Source organism: Ctenopharyngodon idella, chromosome 7 (genome assembly GCF_019924925.1).
Source record: "Ctenopharyngodon idella isolate HZGC_01 chromosome 7, HZGC01, whole genome shotgun sequence".
NCBI lineage: Eukaryota > Metazoa > Chordata > Actinopteri > Cypriniformes > Xenocyprididae > Ctenopharyngodon > Ctenopharyngodon idella.
The window spans coordinates 6,077,544-6,102,034 of NC_067226.1; the positions used below are offsets into that span (position 1 = coordinate 6,077,544).

Below are 24,491 nucleotides of genomic sequence, written 5' to 3' on the forward strand. Positions count from 1 at the left end.
TGTGGAAAAACCTTATCTCAGTTTCTATTTATCTAGATTGAGCTGAGGTTACCTGTTCCACACACAGTAATATATTCAGCCTGTTTTCAAAGAGTGCCGGCGTCTTCTCTTCTTGAATAACCCCTGAATGCTGTAGTACAAAACACAAAATTGAAAAATTAACTTTTGCCTTTCTGTCATTTTCATTTATCTTTTTTCCTTTCTCTCTATTTTTCACAGATCTACTATATTGCAGCAGCAGTTTAATCGTGTCGGACGGGTAGAGCATGGTTCGGTGGCATTGCCTGGGATCTTGAGGTCGGGTTCTGTCGGCCCAGAAACGCTGAACATGGGTACCATGCCCTCTCCACAACAACAGATCACTACTGGACAGATGCATCTTGGGCATATGCCACCACTGGTGAGTCCCCATATAAAAATGCTCACATTTATGAAGCACTTAATCAGCAAAGTTAATTAATTGTCCATTATTTAACCTCATATTGGCTATAGGCCGCCTTGCTGTCTAGATATCAGCATCAGCCCCTTCATAACACAAACTGATTGATCATCAGTTTACAGCTGTCATAGTTTATATTAATGGATGAATGTGTAATTATTGCTATCTTTAATTTGGTGATCAGAGTGCAGCCCAACAGGCTCTCGTGGGAACCATTAACACCAGTATGCAAGCGGTGCAGCAGGCACAGGAGGACCTGGAGGAGGTGCAAGAGCTGCCACCACTTGGAGATGATATGGTGAGAAAATGCATACATGACACTTCACATTTACTCTCCTGTTACCAATACATTTTATTTAATTTTTGGAATTTTATTTACTTTATTTATTTTATTTATATAATATATATATATATATATATATATAATTTTTTTTTTTTTTTTTTGATATGGTGAGAAAATGCATACGTGACACTTCACATTTACTTTCCTGTTACCAAAATTTAATTTACCTTTATTTTTGGAGTTTTATTTTATTAAATAAATGTGGTTTTTTTGTTTGTTTGTTTTTTTTTGTTACCAAATTTTATAAAAAAAATTTATTTTATTTTTATTTTTTTATTTTTATTTTTTTTTGTTTTTTTTGTAATTGTATTTTATTTTTGGTATTTTATTTTATTAAATTAATTTATTTTTATTTTTTTATTTGATATGGTGAGAAAATGCATACATGACACTTCACATTTACTCTCCTGTTACCAAAATTTTTATTTATTTTTACATTTTATTCATTTTTTAAATTTTATTTTATTTTTTATTTATTTATTTTTTTTAACCCTAACCCTATTTTATTTTATTTAATAATTTTTGATGATATGGTGAGGAAATGCACACATGACACTTTGGATTTACTCTCCTGTACCTATTACCTATATTTTATTTAAAAAGTAAATTTTATTTGTGTTTATATAATGAGAAATGCACATGTCTTGCACACAACTTCCCATGTACTCTCTTGTACCTATAACCATTTTATTTTTAACTTAAAGAATAATTAAAAAATACAATTATTATTATTATTTAACTGTATTTTTATTTATTTCAGGCTTCTAAAATGTGGATTCAGAACAAGATGGATGAGTCCAAGCATGATATTCACTCTCAGGTGGACGCCATTACAGCTGGAACTGCCTCTGTGGTTAATCTTACTGCTGGTAAAGCCTTAGCCATATTAAAACTGATTAAATTAGTAAGATGTTTCACAACACTTACTATACAGCTTTACTGTAAATACAAATTAAAAACTTGTCCGGTTCCTGAAAATAAAAATGCTTTACACTTTACATTTTGATTGTACATAATCAGTTTCCTATTCCATTTCCCAGGTGATCCGACGGACACAGATTATACAGCGGTAGGCTGTGCAATTACTACCATCTCCTCCAATCTGACGGAGATGTCAAAAGGTGTGAAGCTGCTGGCAGCTTTGATGGAGGATGAGGTGGGCAGTGGACATGACCTCATGAGGGCTGCCAGGACCCTCACTGGAGCTGTGTCTGACCTGCTCAAAGCTGTGGAGCCTACATCAGGAGAGGTGCGAGCAAAGGATGTCCTGCAAATAATCTCTGCTTCTCATTCTGATGGACTGTGCTGTACATTTTCTTTCATTCCCAAAGTTTTTTTCAAACATTGTATGCACATGTATGCCATTTCTGTATGGTTTCGTCTTGAGATACACAAAAATAATTAAATTAATTTAGTATTTTCATCTTTTCTATGGGAATTTTTCTGAAGGAAACACAAGAAACTCTTTTATACCTTACTTTATACAAGAATGAATGTCTTTTTGACAGATTTGACCAATTCAGCTGCCCTTGCATGGCTATGTTTAATAGTGCGTTTGCATGTGTTTTCTTATGCAGCCACGACAGACGGTTCTTACTGCAGCTGGCAGCATCGGTCAAGCCAGTGGAGATCTGCTTAGACAGATTGGAGAAAATGAAACAGACGAGCGCTTCCAGGTACACAAATGTACATCATGTATTTCAAAAGACATCTGAGTTTTGTCAAGTCAAGTCAAGTCACCTTTATTTATATAGCGCTTTTTACAATGTAGATTGTGTCAAAGCAGCTTTACATTGATAACTGGTATACATTGATTATTTGGCTGCACAGCAGCTCTTAAAGAATAGTGTCAATGCAGGCAGATCAAAGCACTGTTGAATATCAAATGTCAAAATGTTTGTGTGTTTATTATCCTGAAACTGTATTTGTGCATGTGTTTCAGGATGTTCTGATGAACCTAGCTAAAGCTGTAGCTAATGCAGCAGCCATGATGGTTCTGAAAGCCAAGAACGTGGCACAGTTTTCTGAAGACAGCGTCCTGCAGAACAGGGTTATTGCCGCTGCGACCCAGTGTGCCCTCTCCACTTCACAACTAGTGGCCTGTGCCAAGGTGGAGTTCACCTACATATGCATTTAATCCAGATTGATTAAAAGAAATAAAAACTATGGATAACCTTTTTTTGTTCATGTATTTGTGTATCAGGTTGTGAGCCCCACTATCAGCTCCCCTGTTTGTCAAGAGCAGCTGATTGAAGCAGGGAAGCTGGTGGATCGTTCAGTAGAAGGTTGTGTGAAGGCCTGCCTGTCAGCTACCAGTGATGGAGAGCTTCTCAAGGCCGTCAGCGCAGCGGCTGGTATCGTCACACAGGCTCTTAGTGACCTACTCACACATGTGAGGAACTACGCCACTCGCGGGGAGCCCATCGGACGCTACGACCAGGCCACGGACACCATAATGACGGTTACAGAGAGTATTTTCAGCTCCATGGGTGATGCTGGTAAAATTAATATATCTTATACACCCCCTAGTGAAAAAAATATACTAAAATGTATTTGAAATACATTTATTTTGTGCTAAGTATACTGCAAATACATTTACATATTTATGTGCTAAATAAAAATACCCTGCAATTGTACTTTTGGTATACTAAACTGGTATACTTATCGTCTGCTAAATTGGAACAACTAATTTTGTACTTAATGCACTTTAATTGTGCGGAAGTAGTGCTGAGGTCCAACTAAAGTTATACTTAAGTATATGATTATGCTAAAGTGGAACTATTGCAAGTATCCTTTAGGTACACTTTAAATATCTTGCATTTAAAGACTGATATTATACAAAGATCATACAATCTATTTTAATAGTGATATTAAAACACTTTTTAGGCATAATATTAAGAAATGTGCATTGTGCAATAAATACTCCAAATAAAGTTTAATTATAATTTTATATCAGTAAGTCTTAAGTGATATGTCAGTATACTTGGTATGAAATAAATGTATTTTAAATAGATTTTGGTATAGGTTTTTTGGTAACACTTTGGTATGGGGAACACATATTCACTATTAACTACGACTTTTGCCTCAATAAACTCTTAATTTACTGCTTATTAATAGTTAGTAAGGTAGTTGTTGTAGCGTTTAAGTTAAGGTATGGGGTAGGATTTAGGGTTGTAGTATATGGTCATGCAGAATAAGGCATTAATATGTGCTTTATAAGTACTAATAAACAGCCAATATGCAAGCTAATAAGCAACTAGTTAAAAGTGAGAATTGTTCCCCATATTAAAGTGTTACCTTTTTTTTTTTTTTTTTCCCTCTAGGGCCACTGTTCAAAAGTTTGGGGTTTGCAAGATTTTTTTTTTTTTTTTTTTTTGGGAAAGTCTCTTGAAATTATTACAATGTAAAATAACTGTTTTATATTTTAATATATTTTAAAATGTAATTCATTCATGTGATGGCAAAGCTGAGTTTTCATCAGCCATTACTCCAATCTTCAGAGTCACATGATCTTTCAAAAATCTTTCTAATATGCTGATTTGGTGCTCAAGATTCCTTATTATCAATGTTAAAAAGCAGTTGTGTGGCTTAATATTTTTTTGTTTTTTCCCCCAGGATTCTTTGATTTAATAGAAAGTTCAAAAGAACAGCATTTTTTTTAAATAAAAATGTAAAAACCTTACCAACTCCACACTTTTGAACAGTAGTCTACCTTGTATATTTTACTTGCTTGGTTCTTCTAGGCTGTGTAATAGTAAAGATTAACCAATGTGTTCCCTAGGTGAGATGGTCCGACAGGCACGGGTTCTTGCCCAGGCAACATCTGACCTGGTGAATGCCATGAGATCAGATGCTGAGGTGGAGGTGGATGTGAACAACTCCAAGAAGCTTCTTGCGGCTGCCAAACTGCTTGCAGATGCCACTGCTCGAATGGTCGAGGCTGCAAAGGTGGGTTTAGCAAACATTGGCCCGCATTAGAAACATATTAGTTTAGTGACTATACATTTAAGTAAAATATTTTTTTTTTCAATAAAAACAATAGTAATTGAGGGACAATAAAAAGAAATAGGATTTTAGTTTACATCTTGATTTTATGTGGGGGTTTTTAACATTTTATTTTGGATTAGAGTTAGATTAATTTACACTACACCACTGTTCAAAAGTTTGGAGTCAGTAAGATTTTTTTTTTTTCTTCTGTTTTGAAAGAAATTAATACTTATTTTCAGCAAGGATGCTGAAAATACATTGTTTTACATTGTTACACCAAAAACTTTATTTTTAAAATAACAATTAAGGAGATGCATTAATCATAGCTGTCAAGAAAAGTCATACAAAAAGTATTTAATAAATTGGAGACATTATTTTCTGTACTAATCTAGCATTTCCCTCAAGTTATTTTTTGCATCTTTGGTTTAGCATCTCTCCGGTTAATAAATTTGTGACCTAATAGATATGCAGTGGACTTGTTACACTTCTGTGTGCGTGTGTTTAGGGAGCTGCTGCATACCCCGAGAATGAAGACCAGCAGCAGAAGCTGCGGGAGGCTGCAGAGGGGCTGCGTGTGGCCACCAACGCGGCTGCACAGAACGCCATCAAGAAAAAACTCATAACAAGACTGGAGGTCAGTGACTGATGGTTATGATTGAGATTTAAACAGGATTACGCAAGGGAGTAAATATTTGACGTAAATCCAACCGTTTTAATGAAACTCTGAACTATGTGTCTGCTTTCTGTCTTTCCAGAATGCTGCAAAACAAGCTGCTGCAGCTGCCACTCAAACTATTGCGGCATCCCAGAATGCAGCAGCCTCTAACAAGAACACTGCTGCCCACCAACAACTTGTTCAGAGCTGCAGGGTTTGTATTAGTTTGTGAATATATAAAGTGTTATTAATGAAAATCCTCCTATTGTTTATACCACTGTATTCTCTATATGTTAATGTGTGTTAGGCTGTAGCTGACCAAATTCCCCAGCTGGTGCAGGGAGTGAGGGGCAGTCAGGGTCAGCCAGAGGATGGTAGTGCCCAGCTTGCCCTTATCATTGCCAGCCAGAACTTTCTTCAGGTAACAGCCTACCCTTTCACTGATACTAATCACCTGTCATTCATCAGATAACTTCACTATCCTTTTAAAAGTGCTCTTTTAAAAAGTTCTTCTTAAATACTAAAATGTCTAATTCCATGTCTTTGTTTTCCAGCCTGGAAGTAAGATGGTGTCTTCAGCGAAGTCCTCTGTGCCAACTGTGACAGATCAGGCAGCAGCCATGCAGCTTGGGCAGTGTGCAAAGAATCTGGCCACCAGCCTGGCTGAACTCCGGACTGCAGCACAGACGGTACCTAATCTGTCTTCTCCACGCATGTATTTAATGAGTAAAATGCTGCGTTCCGTTAACCTCGAAAGTCGGAGCTGGGAATGACATCACACCCGAGATGACCGCGTTCCAGTACACAGTCAGAAAACTAGGCAAGCTTTTGTTGTGCTTGCTCTTTCAGAATACATACACATAAAATAGCGATATAAAATGGCGATATGCCGTAGTATCATGTCCACTGATAGAGATTGGATAGCACTGTGTGCACCACTGAGTTTGAGACACATACAAACAGAAGTGCTAATAAACAGTATTTTACTACTGCTTCACTACTGTTGATGTGCTGAGCAGCCATATTAGATTCTGAAGTCAGGGTTGTTGCGGTTGTTGAGCTACAGAATTGGAACCCCAACTTGAGGGGCCGTTCCAGTTAAAAGTTCCTACTAGGAACTCGGAATTTCCAACTTCTGAGTACAAAAGGAACACACCATAAAGATCCACATATTTTAAGTACTAAATGGATATGCACATTTAAATTCTGTCATCATCCTCATGTTGTTTCAAACCTTGATGACTGACTTTGTTCTGTGGAACATAAAAGAAAATATTTGAAGAATGTTGATAACCACACAGTTTAGGTACCAAAATTCTTCAAAATATCTTTCTTAGTTCTGCAGAAGAAAGAAATGCATTGATGTTTGGAATGACATCAAGGTGACTAAATGATGACAGAATTTTCATTTATGGGTGAACTATCCATTATTGAAATCCTGTCATGTGATATCTAGGCTCATGAAGCTTGTGGCCCCATGGAGATAGACTCTGCCCTTATAGCGGTGCAGACGCTTAAGAATGAACTCCAGGATGCAAAAATGGCAGCTTCTGAAGGACAGTTGAAACCTTTACCTGGGGAATCAGTGAGTTGAACCACATTTAGTATCAGTTATACTATGATTCTTTTGCACTTGAAATAAGAAATCTTCTCAGTACAGACATATTAATTGTGTGAAATTGTAATTTGTTTGTTTTAGTTGGAGAAATGCACTCAGGATCTGGGTGGTACATCTAAGGCTGTTGGTTCATCAATGGCCCAACTGCTTACCTGTGCAGCACAGGGAAATGAGCATTACACAGGTAATGTGCCCACTCGCATATGAAACACGTTTATTTGGCTAAATGGAGACATACCTTAGAGCTCTAACTAACCAAACCCTAATCCTCCTAACCTTAACTCTATAGTAAGTACATGTAGTTAATTAATATTACTAAGTACTTATTTCTGTAATTACACTGGAACAATGTCACATTCTCACACACACACACACACACACACACACACACTCAAATATCTATATATATACTCCCAAACATATGAATTGTATGTGTTCACAGGTGTTGCTGCTAGCGAAACTGCCCAGGCTCTCAAGACATTATCACAGGCTGCGAGGGGTGTTGCTGCCACTACATCAGACCCTGCTGGAGCCGCAGCCATGTTGGATTCTGCTCGTGAGGTTATGGAAGGGTCAGCTAAATTGATTTCTGAAGCCAAGGAGGCGCTGGTTGCTCCTGGTGATGCAGAGATACAACAGAGGCTAGCACAGGTGAGGGGGAAGAGATGTAAATATAATGTGAAAAATAGAAAATAAGATATTTAATCATTTTCCATTATATTAACTTAGAAATTAAGAAATACACAAACAATTTATCATTCAGGAGACAACAATATAAGCAGTACAGAATTTCATGAGTAAACTTTAATTTGATGCATTCTTGCTTAAATGTTTTCATTTTCTTTCCAAAAAACATAATCTTACTGACCACACATATAAAGTATTACACAAAAGTATTTTACTGACTTTATTGTTGTGTATGTTTTGTGAATTAGGTAGCAAAGGCTGTGTCTCACTCACTAAACGCATGTGTGAACTGTCTCCCTGGGCAAAAAGATGTTGATATGGCTCTGAAAAGCATTGGAGAAGCCAGCAAAAAACTACTTGCAGAGACGGTGAGTAACAAATAAGATTTTTTTTGTTTTGTTTTGTTTTGTTTTGTCGTGACCACAAATGCTTCAAAAATACTGTGGCTTGAACTTTGCTCTATTCCTTAATATACTCTCACTGCCCTCAACATAGGGCATGAAATTATTAACTCTTTCCCTACCAGTGTTTTTTTGTTTTTTTTTTTTAAAGTTGCCAACCATAGCCAGTGTTTTTGATAATTTTCACAATTTCATGGCCCCCAGAATATGTTTTGTATGAATATCTGAACATGCAGTATATCAAAAGAAAGAACAGAGCCTCTGCTCTTAAACAAACAAACAAAAAAAAAAAACATTTTATTCTAGCTTCATGCACTTTTTTTTTTTATCAACACTTGAATGTGGGTAATTTTCATTAAAAAAGCAACATGTTAAACAAAAAGCTGAGAAAATTGTGGTTTTTTTTGTTTTGTTTTTTTTGTTTGTTTTTTTTCAGAAGACTACAACATACATAAGCAATGTTTTTATCACATGTTTCGGTTCCTCTTTTGCCTATTTTAATCCAGAGATTCTCTACTCGTTCAGAAGTTGCATAATAGCACCTCCTACCATATAACAGTGAAAATACAGAAAGCTGGAATATTCCTGTCACATCTCATAAATGACAGAAAATTCCGTCAATGGCGAGGAAAGTGTGTTTTGTGACTTTTTTTTATTTTATTTTATTTATTTTATTTTTTATTGCAGCTCCCTCCCTGCAGTAAGACCTTCCAGGAGGCTCAGAGTGACCTGAACCAGACTGCAGCCGATCTGAACCAGTCTGCAGGTGATGTGGTCCATGCCTCTAGAGGGACCACTAGCCAGCTTGCGGATGCTTCTGGAAAGTTCAGTGAGGACTTTGATGAGTTTCTGGACGCTGGCATTGAGATGGCTGGCCATACCCAGGTATGGAGCAGGACAAAACGTGAGAAGGTGGATAGGTCTTCCTTTTCCTGAAACAATAAGTAATTCTTGGTTGTTTTTAGGGTAAGGATGATCAGATGCAGGTGATTGGGAATTTGAAGAACATCTCAATGGCCTCCAGTAAGCTGCTGTTGGCTGCCAAGTCTTTATCTGTGGACCCTGGAGCAGGAAATGCAAAGAACCTGCTCGCTGCTGCTGCCAGGTACTTCACATCATGCTCATGCATTTGTGTTGTGCTCTTGTTTCTATTTTTAACCTCACTCCCCTGGATGTTTATTCAGATCGGTGACTGACAGTATCAATCAACTGATTACCCTGTGTACCCAGAATGCCCCAGGACAGAGGGAATGTGACAATGCATTAAGAGAGCTTGAGGTATTATATATAAACAATGCACAGTACTAAGTAATTTGTCTTACTATTAAAAAAATGGGATATTGTCACTTTTTGTGGGTTACAGGCTGTTAGGGGACTGCTAAATAACCCGAATGAGCCAGTCAGTGATCTCTCCTACTTTGACTGCATTGAAAGTGTCATGGAGAACTCTAAGGTAACAGCAACATGATTAATTACTTGGAATATAGTGCAGATTTTTATTGCAAATTTTTGTGTTAGCCTTTTTATGCAAAGAAACTTGTCAATCACTGTTCTAAATGTTAATGCTAATTAATACTGCAGTTATAGTAGATTGAATATCGTTCTGACTTAATTGAATTCTCATTGACTTCAATATAGAGTGTGGTAAAATTTTCCCCTACGCACCTGTCTTAAGTTTACCTGGTGTCCCTGACAACTATGAATAAGTTTATACTCTACTAAGCCCACTTCAATGTCTGTTCGAGTCGACCGACGTCTCGGCCTGTTTGGGCACTATCACCTGGTAGTAAGATCTTTAGTGCTCATCCACTAAACACTATCACTTGAGTATGGAAGTAAGATTCTCTAGTGTCTAGTCTGCGGCGCTGCTCAATAACCAGAGACTCCAGTTGTTGTCCTTAAATGCTTTTAATCAAATCACGGCCGGGAGAGTTCTCATCAATCTCAGAGAATCTCTCCCTAATCAAAGGAATACAGCAGGTTTTATAGGATTTCAGGTACATCTCACAGTCAGTATAACATGATCTATTACTCATAATCATCAGTCTTAATATGATTGGTTCAGATTTAAGAAAAACAACTTAGTTCCTCTGCCATGCTTACTGGCGGAGTAAATTTATTTAGATTAGAACAACTGAATCACAGGATCATCAAAAAATATCACCGGGTTAATAATTCACTGATTACTCAATAGGTCAAAACAATTTTCATAGACTTTAGATTTTTTTTTTTTTTTTTTTTTTTTTAAATCCCTAGAAGGATGCTGTCTAGCCAGCACAGCAGAATTTTTCCACTTGTTACAACACACAGTCCTAGTGACTATTTCTCTATTTCAACGTTAGCTCGTTAGGCCTGTAGGAGAAAAGAAATGTTAGTTCATAATTAATTAGTTCAAAAATTCCATCACAAGCATGATACAACTATTACACAGTAAATGAAAATGTTTAATAATCTTGGTGTTTTACTGTATTTTAAATAAATGCAGCCTTTATGAGCAAAAGAAAGTTTATTCAAAAATATTTAAATTGTACAGACCCCACATTTTTTTTGTACATTTATTACAAAAGTCAAAATCAGTTAGCATACTGTGAATAGTATAAGCACTTTCAATATGCAATTGAATCTTACATACTAAATGGGCAAAATTTCTGTCAAGAAGCTGAACTGAAAACATTCACATAGCCTGTTGATACAGGTAAATGTTAATGCACATCACTAGATGATGACTGATCTGTAATCCGCCTCTTTCTGTTAGATACTCGGTGAGTCTATGGCCGGGATCTCTCATAATTGTAAGACAGGAGATGTTCCAGCGTTTGGAGACTGTGTGGGCGGAGCCTCTAAAGCTCTGTGTGGACTGACTGAAGCAGCTGGGCAGGTAAGAAACTGCAAATGTCATATTTCTTTCTCAACCATGAAACATTTTTACCTCTGAACACTTTTACTTTGTGTATGTACCGACCATACTTGTTTTTTGATTTGTCTCTAGGCTTCTTACCTAGTGGGTGTGTCTGACCCCAACAGCCAAGCTGGACATCCAGGCTTAGTGGATCCTATCCAGTTCGCTCGTGCTAATCAGGCAATCCAGATGGCTTGCCAAAATCTTGTTGACCCAGATAGTAGTCCTTCACAGGTAGCTTTGTTCTGTCAGATCTTGGGCATGTAGTGTTTGGACTTGAGCCCAAAACTTTTCTTTCTGCAACATCTTAATCTGCACTTTTAAAGCCAAAATGTTTAATATATACATGTTGCAGGTGCTCTCAGCTGCCACCATTGTTGCCAAGCACACCTCGGCGCTGTGTAATGCTTGTCGACTGGCTTCCTCTAAGACTGCCAACCCTGTGGCTAAACGACACTTTGTGCAGTCAGCCAAAGAAGTGGCCAACAGCACAGCCAACCTGGTCAAAACAATCAAGGTTAAACCACTCCTCTTTATAAATTAATCCAGCTTTTATCCACTCCAATGACAGCAAATGATTGCTTTCTAACATCATTTATTTTCTCTCTTCTCTCCCACCATAGGCATTAGATGGGGATTTCTCTGAGGAAAACCGTGAGAAATGTCGTGTTGCAACAGCGCCGCTCATTGAAGCTGTTGACAATCTGACCACGTTTGCTTCCAATCCAGAGTTTGCTAGTGTGCCTGCGCAGATAAGTAAAGAGGTATGAGTTTCTTCTTCATTGAAATGTTATTCACAATTGAGTCATTCTTGTTAATGATATTTATAAATTTATACTCTTAATTTAGGGTTCTGCTGCACAGGAGCCAATCATCCAATCAGCACGCTCCATGCTTGACAGCTCCACCCACCTTTTGAAGACAGCGCGGTCATTGGTTATGAACCCTAAAGATCCACCCACGTGGTCATTACTGGCGAGTCATTCACGCACCGTGTCAGACTCCATCAAGAGCCTCATCACTGCTATCAGGTAACATAAATATACTCTCCTTTGTTGTTGGTATGAGACATGCGGAATAGAAAAAAATGAAAATAATTTATGTTCATGTGATTGGTATTACAGGGATAAAGCCCCAGGCCAAAAGGAATGTGACTCAGCTATTGATAATATCAATAAATTCATCCGAGATATTGAGCAGGCCTCTCTTGCAGCTGTCAGTCAGAATCTTCCTCCTAGAGACGAAGTTTCATCTGAGGTATATGTCATGATACTGAAATTTCCAACTTCGATATGATACGTTGAAAAATATTGGTATTCGATACCATTTTTTAATACCACAGGGAAAACTACCATACAGATAATTTATCATATATAATATTTATATATTTACCAATTTTTTGGTAACACTTTACGATAAGGTTCATTAGTTAACATTAGTTAACTACATTAGTTAACATGAACTAATAATGAACTGCACTTATACAGCATTTATTAATCATTGTTAATCATTGTTAATTTCAAAATGTACTAATACATTATTAATCTTGTTAACATTAGTTAATGCACTGTGAACTAACATGAACAAACAATGAACAACTTTTTCATAACTAACGTTAACAAAGATTAGTAAATACAGTAACAAATGTATTGCTAATGGTTAGTTCATGTTAGTTAATACATTAACTAATGTTTAACTAATGAACCTTATTGTAAAGTTTTACCGATTTTTCTTTGTCTTTTGTTTTTTATTATTAACATGACAGACAGCAGCAGGTTTATTGGACTACTGTCACTTTAAGAGCTTATGCATGGATCCAACATACTGTTACACAACATGCATTTTTTTTTTCTCAACTATTTATGTTCCAGAACTGACTGTATTTACTTTAATACTCGGCAAGACGGACATTTTGATGTAATTTTATATGTATTTGACTGTTTAAGTGCAATAAGCGACGAAAAGAAGTCAATTTGGTACGCGCTAGCTGTTTGAGAGGTGGCTTTATGAGAGCGCCACTTACATAGATCAGTGGTGTGCGCGCTTTTGGTGTGAGCACAAAGCCTGCGCGAATTACTATAATTATGCGCAATACAAGCACTATTCAAACGGAGACAATGAGATGAGTGAGTGAGAGGAGGCGAGTGTGTGTCAATTCGCCATTGGAGAGGAGAGTGAACGTGCAGCTGGTATCGGTGTATCGGTACTGCAGAAAGGAGTATTGGAACCGTTTCAGATATTTCAGTATCGATACGTATCGAATTATAGATATTTTTGACAACACTATACTGTATATTATAATATATATCTTACTTCCTTTTTTACTCTCTGTATTTTTTTTTTTTATTTGCGTGTATAGTCATGTTAAAGCCTTGAAAGAAGAAATAAAAGTGAGTTTTCTATCTAGGAGTCCTTAACCATTGTTGTATTGTATCAGGCTTTGCAGGAGCAGTTAACATCATCTGTTCAGGAGGTGGGTCACCTGATTGAGCCGATTTCCACAGCAGCAAAAGGAGAAGCAGCACAGCTGGGACATAAGGTCAGTAAAATGATGAAGCCTTCCCAGTCTAAAATTAATTTTCATATAGTTTTCAACTAAAGCATGCCAACTCCAACCTTTCTCTGTTCCTCAGGTCTCTCAGTTGGTCAGTTACTTCACTCCTCTGGTCTCAGCCTCTATGGGGATGGCCTCCAAAACCTTCGATCATCAGCAGCAGATGAACCTTCTGGATCAGACCAAGACTCTCGCAGAGTCTGCTCTACAAATGCTGTACGCTGCCAAGGAAGGTGGTGGAAACCCTAAGGTACATCTCATTCATTAGGACCTGAGCACTGATGGTGCGAGGAGCAATTCCAAGAGGGTCCGTTTATTCAAATCTGTGGTTTCTCCATGTAAAATTTCAATCTTATAACAGTTTTATTAACTCCTTTTTCTTTAGGCGGCTCATACCCATGATGCCATAGCAGAAGCTGCACAGTTAATGAGAGAAGCTGTTGATGACCTCTTGCTGACCCTGAATGAAGCTGCTAGTGAGGTTGGCATGGTTAGTGGCATGGTGGATTCAATTGCTGATGCCATGGGGAAGGTAATAACCCACATACTTTTGCATTATAAACAGCCTTAATATACTTTATAATTACATTTACATAAAAAGTATTTGAAGTGTTTTAAATTATTTAAAAAAGCCATGTAATATGTTTAAATGATCTTGTGATTATATAGTTAGGTGAAGGTACTCCACCAGAACCAGAAGGTTCATTTGTGGAATATCAAACCACCATGGTGAGATACTCCAAAGCTATTGCTGTCAGTGCACAGGAAATGGTGAGCAATCTTAATTTTCTACATTTAATGTTTTTATACTGTATTTATATATGTATGTACTGTATTTATAATAATTCTCATGAACATTTATTCATAGACTTGTGTATCCCTTCATTCTCTCCTTCAGATCACAAAATCAGTGAGTGCTCCAGAGGATCTGGGCAGTTTGGCCTCACAGGTCACTGCAGACTACAGTCAGCTTGCAGTTCAAGGACGTCTAGCTGCTGCTACTGCCGAACCAGAGGAGGTAACTGACATACAGATGCACGGTTGGTCACTCTTCGTATTTCTCTCACACACGCTGACCCATGTGTTGGTGATTTTTAGATCGGGTTCCAGTTAAAGACGCGTGTGCAGGAACTGGGGCACGGCTGCATTCTGCTCGTTCAGAAGGCTGGAGCGCTGCAGATCAGTCCATCTGACTCGTTCACAAAGAGAGAACTTATTGAGTGTGCACGAGCCGTCACCGAGAAGGTACCAGAACAACACAAAGCAAATTCAGATGCATTACTTACAACTTTCTGTCAAAGAGTTTGTTGTTCTCTGTTGAAATGTCAGATTATCCATATAGTAGAAGTGATTTTAATTTGTGTGTGTGTGTGTGTGTTTTCTGTAGGTGTCTATGGTGCTGTCTGCATTGCAAGCTGGTAATAAGGGCACTCAAGCCTGTATCACTGCAGCCAGTGCTGTATCAGGCATTATCGCTGACCTGGACACCACCATCATGTTTGCTTCTGCTGGTACTCTCAATGCTGAGAACGATTCGGACTCCTTCGCTGATCACAGGTATCTCACAAATATATAATACAACGGGGTAATTTACAGTATACAGTCATTGGTGATACACTGAAATAAAAATTATTGGGTGAAACCAAAAATTTTGGACACATTGGGTCAAAAAATTAAATCCGAAAACAGAATATTAATATTTTAAATTAAACTTTTTTTGCAAGGAATTTTTACCCTTTTTTGGGTGTAATTTTTAAATGTACAAAACTTTGGTACATCTATCAGTCATTATTGCAAAATAAAACCAACAGGGTAGTCTTGTATCACCTTGAAGGAATTTATTTTGCAGTTATTACCAGGTGACTAACTAATATCACGCTTAATTACACAACTGCTTACCAAATTATTAAATAAGTGGACATTAAATATAGAATATATTTTATATGTAATTTATTTTATATATTGAAGTTATTAAAGGAATAGTTCACGCAAAAATGAAAATTCTGTCATCATTTACTTGTCCTCAAAGAAGATATTTTGAAGAATGTCAGTAACCAATCAGTTGATGGTCCCCATTGACTTCCATAGTATTTTTTTTTTTTTTTTTTTTTTTTTTTCTTCTTCTTAGTTATTTTTCTCCATACTCTGGAAGTCAGTGGTGCCCATCAACTGTCTGGTTACCCATATTCTTCAAAATATCTTCTTTTGTGTTCAGCAGAAGAAAGAAATTCATACAGGTTTGGAACAACTTGAGGGCGAATAAATGATGACAGAATTTTAATTTTTAGGTGAACTATCCCTTTCATAAATTCAATATATAAAATAACATAAATTCAATATAAAATATATTCTATATTTAATGTCTGCTTGTTTAATAATTTGGTAAGCAGTTGTGTAATTAATGGGTTAGTTCACCCAAAAATGAAAATAATGTCATTAATTACTCACCCTCATGTCGTTCCACACCCGTAAGACCTTCGTTCATCTTCAGAACACAAATTAAGATATTTTTGATGAAATCTGATGGCTCAGTGAGGCCTGCATGGCCAGCAATGAAATTTCCTCTCTCAAGATCCATTAATGTACTAAAAACATATTTAAATCAGTTCATGTGAGTACAGTGGTTCAATATTAATATTATAAAGCGATGAGAATATGTTTGGTGCGTCGAATCAGCAGTTCGGAGCGCCAAATTCACGTGATTTCAGCAGTTTGGCGGTTTGACACACGATCCGAATCATGATTCGACATGCTGATTCATAACTCTCCGAAGCTTCAGGAAGCAGTCATCGGCCATCACTATATATGTCGTTTTTTTTTTGTTTGTTTTTTTGGCGCACCAAAAATATTCTCGTCACTTTATAATATTAATATTGAACCACTGTACTCACATGAACTGATTTAAATATGTTTTTAGTACATTAATGGATCTTGAGAGAGGAAATGTCATTGCTGGCTATGGAGGCCTCACTGAGCCATCGGATTTCAACAAAAATATCTTAATTTGCGTTCTGAAGATTAACGAAGGTCTTACGGTTGTAGAACGACATGAGGGTGAGTAATTAATGACATTATTTTCATTTTTGGGTGAACTAAACCTTTAAGCGTGATATTGGTTAATCACCTGGTAATAACTACAAAATAAATTATTTTTTCATTTCCGTTTCCATTTTCCCTTTAATATATTGAATTTTATTTATTTAATGTATTGAATTAATTTGTATATTAAATGTATTATATTCTGTGAGAGGAAAGAGACTGGGGAGGGATACTAGAAACATGAAACAACACAGGAGAGAGAACAGTCAAAAATATTTGACCCCAGAATGCCACAATTGACCAATCAGAATCACATATTCAAGAAAGATGCTAATAAATGTGCATAAGCAAGAACACAGCATATGAAATCATTCATATGTACATAAGCATTATAATCAAACTTTTATCACTTATCTCTCTCTCTCTTTGTTTTAGGGAGAATATTCTGAAGACAGCTAAAGCACTGGTGGAGGACACTAAGAACCTTGTTTCAGGTGCAGCATCAAGTCAAGAGAAGCTGGCCCAGGCCGCCCAGTCTTCTGCCAAGACCATCACACAACTTACAGATGTGGTGAAATTGGGAGCGGCCAGCATAGGCCCAGATGACCCAGAAACACAGGTGAGAGACTTGGGAAAAGATGAGAAGTCAAACATGAAGATTTAACAGCAGCCAGTCATAAGTCATCTTCCTGGAATGTGCATGTGTTATTATCATTCATCTCCTCATAGGTGGTGTTGATCAACGCAGTGAAGGATGTTGCTAAAGCTTTAGCTGAGCTCATTAGTGCCACCAAGTGTGCAGCAGGAAAAGCTGCTGATGACCCGTCCATGTACCAGCTCAAGAGTGCAGCCAAGGTAGGACTGTGGAAAAACACTCGCACCTCGTTTCTGCGTAACATAAATATTATTCTCCCTTTTGCAAATTTTCCTTCATACCTCAAGAGCACAGAACTTGGTTAGAAACACTTCAGCTAGACAATTAGCTGTTATATATTTGTCTCTGAAACTGTAATCTCCCAGTTGTCCCTCAGAAATCTGGCCGCAGGGATGGAAATGTCTCCTAACTCAGATATCAGTAGAAGTGTTCTGGTGAGAAACTCATTTTAGTGTGTGCCATTAATCAGATTAATTACGAATGAGGAAATTAATCTGTGTTCTTCTTCATCAGCCACTGTACTTCCCATTGCACACTTAGTCCAACTACTATGCTATAAATTGAACTACATGCTCTAATAATGGCATAGTTCTGCATGAGTTTGGAGTCATTAATTTTTAGAATTCAAAGAAATGGTGGTTCAATAAATTTAACCTTGGATCCTTTAATTAGAATAAATTAGAATATAGTTCTAGGGTACAAATAGCTATTTTTGTCTTTTTAATTAAGAGGATGGGAGATAAGTTGTAGTCTATAAATAGCTGGTTTCCAAAGGCTTTTGCAATAGTGAATTCTGACATCAGATGTTTTTCTGTAAAAGTGCAACTAATATTCACAAAGAATGCGGTGTTCTTGAATCTAAAATGTAATTGACTGTGTGTGTGTGTCTGTCTGTCTGTCTGTCTCTGTCTTCAGGTTATGGTAACTAATGTAACATCCTTACTGAAAACGGTGAAGGCAGTGGAGGACGAGGCTTCAAGAGGCACCAGAGCTCTGGAAGCCACTATCGAGTGCATTAAACAGGAACTCACAGTAAGACCACAAACACAGAAAACATGGTGTACTAATTGTCTATTTGTTATGTACCTTTTTTCTTTCCTTTTTATTTTTTCCAGCCCAAAACTTTTTTTTTTTTTTTTTTTAACAATTAAAGCCCCAATATACTCATGGCAAAGTTCATGTTAATTTTTTGTTTAGGGGTAAAAAAAAAACTGTTTTGAAATACCTTTGCAGCGGAATACTGTTGGCAAACATCCCAACACCACCCATGCTTCTTAGAGTGGCGTTTAGATGACAGTGGTGAGAAAACAGCAGTAAAGAAAGCATCTGATCATTGTGATGTGCATATGTTTGCACAAGCTCTGTAATACGCCACTTCAGCCAAGTCACATCACGTTTATTTATATACCACTTTTTCCAATATATCGCTTTAAAACAAGCAGCTTTAATTTCTACAATAAAGTAGCTCTCCAGTTTTTTTCTTGTTTTCACTTGCAGCAATCCATTTGCTTCTTTTTCTGTAGCTTTCGGCAGTCTGTAAAAATATTCCTCAGATTTCTTGTCAAATCTATTTGTACAGTCAACCGCAAAGCTCTTTCCCATTTTAGATGTGTTTGGTGTGTTTTTCGCGGCATTCACGCTGAAAACCAATGCTGCCACTCTGTCTTTTTGCCTCTCAGTGGGTGTAACAGCAGTCACAACGGCCGACGGTGACGTCACATGCATACCCTCTATATCGGAGCCTTCAACATTAACCATCCTTTTCTATCATTTGACCTTAATTTTGACCTATTTTTTATTTGCTTAGTGCTAATTACAAATCTAACACAAACATAGACAGGCATGGTTACAAAGTTAAATGTAAAACATGTTAGTTGACAATTATGTTGTCATTGTACTCAGATGTTCCAGTCTAAAGAAGCCCCTGAGAAGTCAACCACTCCAGAAGAGTTCATTCGCATGACGAAGGGCATTACCACTGCAACTGCCAAAGCTGTTGCCGCAGGAAACTCTGCCAGACAGGAAGATATCATCTCCACTGCGAACCTCAGCCGCAAGGTCATAGCCGATATGCTGACCACATGCAAGGTGTGATTTCTGCCCATGTCCATCTATGCTTTATTATCTGTCAGTTAGCGAAGGTGGTTTTGGTGTGCGTAATGGACTCAGTATTTTCCACCTCAGCAAGCGGCATATCATGAGGAAGTGAGTGAGGACGTCAGGAGCAGAGCTCTGTCATACGGAACTGAATGTACCAATGGATATATAGAGCTCCTAGAACATGTCCTACAGGTACAGACACACACTCGATCACACACAAATGCATCTGCACAGTTCTTTGCTGCTTCAGGATGGGCCTTAAAGTGCCCCTATTATGGTATTCTAAAGGTTCCTAATTTTGTTTTGGAGGTCTCCTACAATAGGCATCCAAGGTCAAAAAACACTTTCATTTTTTTCGTAATATACTTTGCAACATACTTAGCCCTCCATTTTTTTTTTTTTTTTTACATTGTTGCAGACTCGTGCTAAACTGCTTTAAATTACTTTTTTCTACATCAATCTACACTCCATACACCATAATGACAAAGCAAAAAACAGATTTGTTATAACTTTGTAAATTTATTAAAAATTAAAAACTGAAATAATTACATTGCATAATTATTCATACCCTTTTTTGGGGACACTTGATGCTTAACTCAGGAGCATTCAAATTTTGCTTGTAGATGTTAATACACTTCGAGTGGGGTAAACCTGTGGCAAATTCAATGAATGGGTATGGTTTGGAAAGGCACACACCTCTCAATAAAAGGTCTAACAGCTGAAAATGCATATCAGAGCAAAAATCAAGCTCAGAGACAGGACTGTGTCAAGACACAGATCTACAAACTACAAAAAATTCTGCTGCATTGAAGTTTCACAGAAGCATGTAGTCTCCATAATCCTTAATGGAAGAAGTTTGGAACAACCAGGACTCTTCCTAGAGCTGGCCAAACTGAGCAATCGATGGAGAAGGGCCTTGGTTAGAGTGGTGACCAAGAAGCTGATGGTCACTCTGGTTGAGCTCCATATGGAGATGGGAGAAATTTACAGGAGGACAAACATCACTGCGACTCTCCACCTATCTGGGCTTTATGGCAGAGTGGCCAGACTCAATTCTCTCCTCAGTGAAGACACATGAAAACCCACTTGGAATTTGCAAAAAAAAAAACACACAGTTTCTGCCAATCTCATGTTAAACTTAAGTACCTATAGAGTAGTATAGCATCCTTCATATCGCCGAAAAGTCTTTAGTTTTATCATATTTATAAAAGATACATACGCCGTACAGAGTCTTTCCGAAAACAGCCGAGCGCCTGGAGGCATGTCGTGTGAGCGGAGATAGAGTGACGAGCTGTCACAAGCACGTGCAGCTTTTGTGAAGAGATCGTCTACAAGCTATCAATGGTCAGCTAAATTTAAACACACACAATACACCATCGCATTATTCATGGATAACTTTTGAATCACTATAATGAATATAGCGTATAGTGAATGATGAATAATGAATTTATGAATTTACTACGTTCGTATTGTTTACATTATATGCACTTAGGCGCCTATTGCCAACAAAACAGACATTTGAAGCAGTTTTACTCACCACCTGCGGTTCCGACTTATGACCGGGATCATTACCACTGTGACCGCTCCATCTTTCAGTTTCAAATGATCTGTAAATCCAGCGTGGAACTGGGCCTTGTTTATGAAACCATAAGCGCCGATCCTGATGGCTCAAGCAGCCATGGAAAAACACAAGATATTCTCTATTCATTTTAACCAATAAAAAAGTGATTGAAACTATCAGTTTCTATGGTTATTTTAATAACAAATATCGAGAGCGCATCAATGTAATGCGTGAGCACAAATCTCTCAGCTCCACTGGGTTCTTTGGGAAGCAAGGCCCTGTGAGTCTGATTGGTCTACCGCTAATAGTGTGTTTTGGAAGGAAACTCCCCTTACCATATGTGAATTTGAGTTTTTCTCAGCACTTCCATACACAGTGATATGAACTGTAATGATGGCCTCAGTTTTACTGTATCAATTCAAGCCCAAGTCCTCATCCTTTGGAAGTGCATGCAATGTGGATTTGCTTTTGCAGTGCAGAAAATAGCAGCTTCTTGAGGTGTCGGCAACACAAACCAAACTCTTCCAGGTCTCAGCTACAACTACAGTGTTTGAGGGCTGGTCAAAGTTGTTCACGGGCAGCCAATGAAGACCATAGGCTGGCATTAGGCAAATTTGTTACAAACCTACGTAGGTTTGTGCAGGAAGTAAGACTAGAATTACTGACGACTCATTTCAAGCAGTTCAGAATCGGTCCGTTCATTTGGACGACAATAACTCCATTTATCGTGCACTTTGATCTTTGAAACTTTGCTAGCCTTTTTACATTCACAAACAGCTATATTACACACTACATGAAAGGTAATATCTGAAAAAATAAAATAAAAGGGGCAGTTTAACCAGAACTGTTTATGTGCATATATTTGTTTCAGGTCTTACAAAAGCCAACAGGCGATCAGAAACAGAAGTTGGCGATGTTCTCTAAGAAGGTTGCTGCAGCCGTTACTGAACTGATTCAAACAGCAGAGGCCATGAAAGGTAACCTCACTCACAGACACACACCTTCATAAAGACATATACACACTCAGTGTAATCTGTGGATTTATTGTGCTGAGTAAAGTTTCCTGTCTTTCCTGTCTCACTCAAGATGAGGGTAAGTACCATAAGACGCCTGTACAAATGTAATTCCATCTTTCCAAACTTCATTTAGAACATTTACCCATTTAACCACATTTGTATCTGGTTCGTTCATTTTGATTCATTTCATTTGTGTGCAGCACTGTGGCAAAATGAATTACACACTGGCTTGTTTTGTTTTAAAAGACACCATCCATACCCCATGCAACTGACACACACGTTCATTTATTGAAGCATGCCGCCTATGTGTTGATTCTAGGCCTGCCAAACAGTGGATCAGTGTGTGTATTATTGTGTGTTTAGGCACTGAGTGGGTCGACCCTGAGGATCCTACTGTGATCGCTGAAACTGAGTTATTGGGAGCTGCGGCCTCAATTGAAGCAGCAGCCAAGAAACTTGAGCAGCTCAAACCAAGAGCCAAGCCAAGGGTAATGCACATGCTTAATCCACTCTTTAAAGACTAATTACCATTAGTGTGTTGTAAGGGCACTGTGCCTGAATATATATGTAATAAACAGAATATTGGCCAAAAGTTTGGAGTGATTCAGATTCTCTGCTCACCAAGGCTGCTTTTATGATTTCTGGAATGATTTATGAAGGATCATGTGACACTAAGACTTGAGTAATGATGCTGAAAATTCAGCTGTGCCATCACAGGAATAAATTACATTTTAAAATATATTATACACTATTTTAAATTGTAGTAATATTTCACAATATTACTATTTTTACTGTATTTTTGATCAAATAAATTCAGCCCTGATGAGCATAAGAGATTCTTAATCTAAATTTGGTAACACTTTATTTTAAGGCGACGTAGTTAATACATGTACTTACTATAGTAATAACAGTAAATTATGCATAATTACAAGGAACTAACCCTAAACCTAACCCTAACTGTAACTCTATAGTAAGTACATGTAGTTAATTAATATTACTCAGTACTTCTTTAAGTACAATGTAACCACATCACCTTAAAATAAAGTGTAACCCTACATTTTAATTATTTCAAATCTTTTGACTGGTAGTATATTAATGTAATATATATTAATATACAATGTATATTTGTATTCTATAATAAATATAAAACATTTATGCATGTATTTGTAGTGTACTGGAATTCCAAATGCCACAACAAATTCCTTGTTTCTCTATGCACACTTGCCTCATAATGTTAATATGATAACATAATTTTCTAAATGTTTTGTATTTTGCCCCTTAACTGCAAATATAAACAATATAACAGGGAGCTAATGTAAAAAAAAAAAAAAAATGATGAGGGTGTTGAAGATCTCGATGAAGAAGTTTACTGCAGTTTAGCAGTGACAAAGTACACAAAACACCTTGGGTTCAACAGAGTCGGAATGAACCCTGAACATCCTAAACTCAAACCTTTTTATACAATTACAATTTACTACTCCTTATGTAAATGAAGTTGTTCCTGTTTTAACAGCTGTGGTATGAATGTTAATGAAGTTTAGACACCCCATTGTCTGAGATGGCTTTCCCAAACCAATTCTCATTCTACAATTGATGACCATTTGCTTAGGATGTGATACTCAAATGGAAACAATAAAATGGTCTTCTCTATGATAATTAAGCCATTTTGGGGAATGAGCATGATCAACCACCTATCTTGGTGTGGAATCTGGTTTAGGGCATGCTATAATTTCTTACAGGAGCGAATTCCTTATTAACTCTTGAAGAAACTACACTGCTGAACATTTTCCATTCAATAAACACCTTTTTGTTATTATTACACCCTTTAAATGAAACGTAACAACTGAACTTTTCATATTTTTTCTTTGCAGCAAGCTGATGAGAGTTTAAACTTTGAAGAGCAGATACTTGAGGCAGCCAAATCTATCGCTGCAGCCACCAGCGCCCTTGTAAAATCAGCTTCAGCAGCTCAGAGGGAACTCGTAGCCCAAGGCAAGGTAAGAAAACATAGCATGAGCCAAAAAATGCTTGATTAGTCCAGAAAATGCGATAGTCTTTTCTTCCCTATTGTGCTGTATATCTAAGTGAAACTGCTTCTCGAATGAGAGGAAAAAAAAAAAAAAAGGCGGGACTTGATTTTGTCCATGGGGAATTGATTGGATAGTTGGATTGTTGTGGTTTGCTATTGCTGTGATCTCATGTGAGTGACAGGTTGTCCCGCCCTTGTCGTCGGATAAGAGAAGAGATAACACTGCAAGAGGGAGAAGAAGCTGTTTTGATTAAAGATTACGAGGGAACATGAATTTTTAAACAATAATGATGTGCACGCATAAATTTATCATTTATATTACAAGCACTGCAATATTCCATGAAAAATAGTGTGATTTGAAGCAACTGTTCCTTGCATTGTTCTTTGACTCATAATAGTATTTATAGAATCATAATGGCCATCTCTTTTCTTTTGCGAAGGTGGGAGCCATCCCTGCCAATGCTGTTGATGATGGACAGTGGTCCCAAGGGCTGATATCTGCTGTAAG

General features: G+C 37.4%; 1 protein-coding gene across 2 annotated transcripts in view; it reads left to right on the forward strand.

The window, feature by feature from the left end:
* tln2a (talin 2a) overlaps positions 1–24,491 on the forward strand; it is a 57,576-nt gene that overhangs the window by 29,969 nt on the left and 3,116 nt on the right. For both annotated transcript variants that reach the window (XM_051900377.1, XM_051900378.1), the window contains exons 14-55: positions 220–400; positions 624–737; positions 1,543–1,651; positions 1,823–2,031; positions 2,360–2,458; positions 2,725–2,892; positions 2,986–3,280; positions 4,564–4,730; positions 5,275–5,403; positions 5,525–5,638; positions 5,732–5,845; positions 5,979–6,113; positions 6,881–7,009; positions 7,124–7,226; positions 7,485–7,693; positions 7,978–8,097; positions 8,818–9,015; positions 9,096–9,235; positions 9,315–9,408; positions 9,494–9,583; positions 10,886–11,008; positions 11,120–11,263; positions 11,385–11,546; positions 11,653–11,793; positions 11,879–12,060; positions 12,154–12,286; positions 13,467–13,568; positions 13,663–13,833; positions 13,969–14,115; positions 14,253–14,354; positions 14,482–14,601; positions 14,682–14,828; positions 14,971–15,140; positions 17,058–17,241; positions 17,352–17,477; positions 18,193–18,309; positions 19,180–19,365; positions 19,462–19,569; positions 21,810–21,915; positions 22,318–22,442; positions 23,826–23,951; positions 24,424–24,486. In XM_051900377.1, the coding sequence (XP_051756337.1) occupies positions 220–400; positions 624–737; positions 1,543–1,651; positions 1,823–2,031; positions 2,360–2,458; positions 2,725–2,892; positions 2,986–3,280; positions 4,564–4,730; positions 5,275–5,403; positions 5,525–5,638; positions 5,732–5,845; positions 5,979–6,113; positions 6,881–7,009; positions 7,124–7,226; positions 7,485–7,693; positions 7,978–8,097; positions 8,818–9,015; positions 9,096–9,235; positions 9,315–9,408; positions 9,494–9,583; positions 10,886–11,008; positions 11,120–11,263; positions 11,385–11,546; positions 11,653–11,793; positions 11,879–12,060; positions 12,154–12,286; positions 13,467–13,568; positions 13,663–13,833; positions 13,969–14,115; positions 14,253–14,354; positions 14,482–14,601; positions 14,682–14,828; positions 14,971–15,140; positions 17,058–17,241; positions 17,352–17,477; positions 18,193–18,309; positions 19,180–19,365; positions 19,462–19,569; positions 21,810–21,915; positions 22,318–22,442; positions 23,826–23,951; positions 24,424–24,486 (5,902 nt within the window). The remainder of the gene's footprint in view (positions 1–219; positions 401–623; positions 738–1,542; positions 1,652–1,822; positions 2,032–2,359; positions 2,459–2,724; positions 2,893–2,985; positions 3,281–4,563; positions 4,731–5,274; positions 5,404–5,524; positions 5,639–5,731; positions 5,846–5,978; positions 6,114–6,880; positions 7,010–7,123; positions 7,227–7,484; positions 7,694–7,977; positions 8,098–8,817; positions 9,016–9,095; positions 9,236–9,314; positions 9,409–9,493; positions 9,584–10,885; positions 11,009–11,119; positions 11,264–11,384; positions 11,547–11,652; positions 11,794–11,878; positions 12,061–12,153; positions 12,287–13,466; positions 13,569–13,662; positions 13,834–13,968; positions 14,116–14,252; positions 14,355–14,481; positions 14,602–14,681; positions 14,829–14,970; positions 15,141–17,057; positions 17,242–17,351; positions 17,478–18,192; positions 18,310–19,179; positions 19,366–19,461; positions 19,570–21,809; positions 21,916–22,317; positions 22,443–23,825; positions 23,952–24,423; positions 24,487–24,491) is intronic.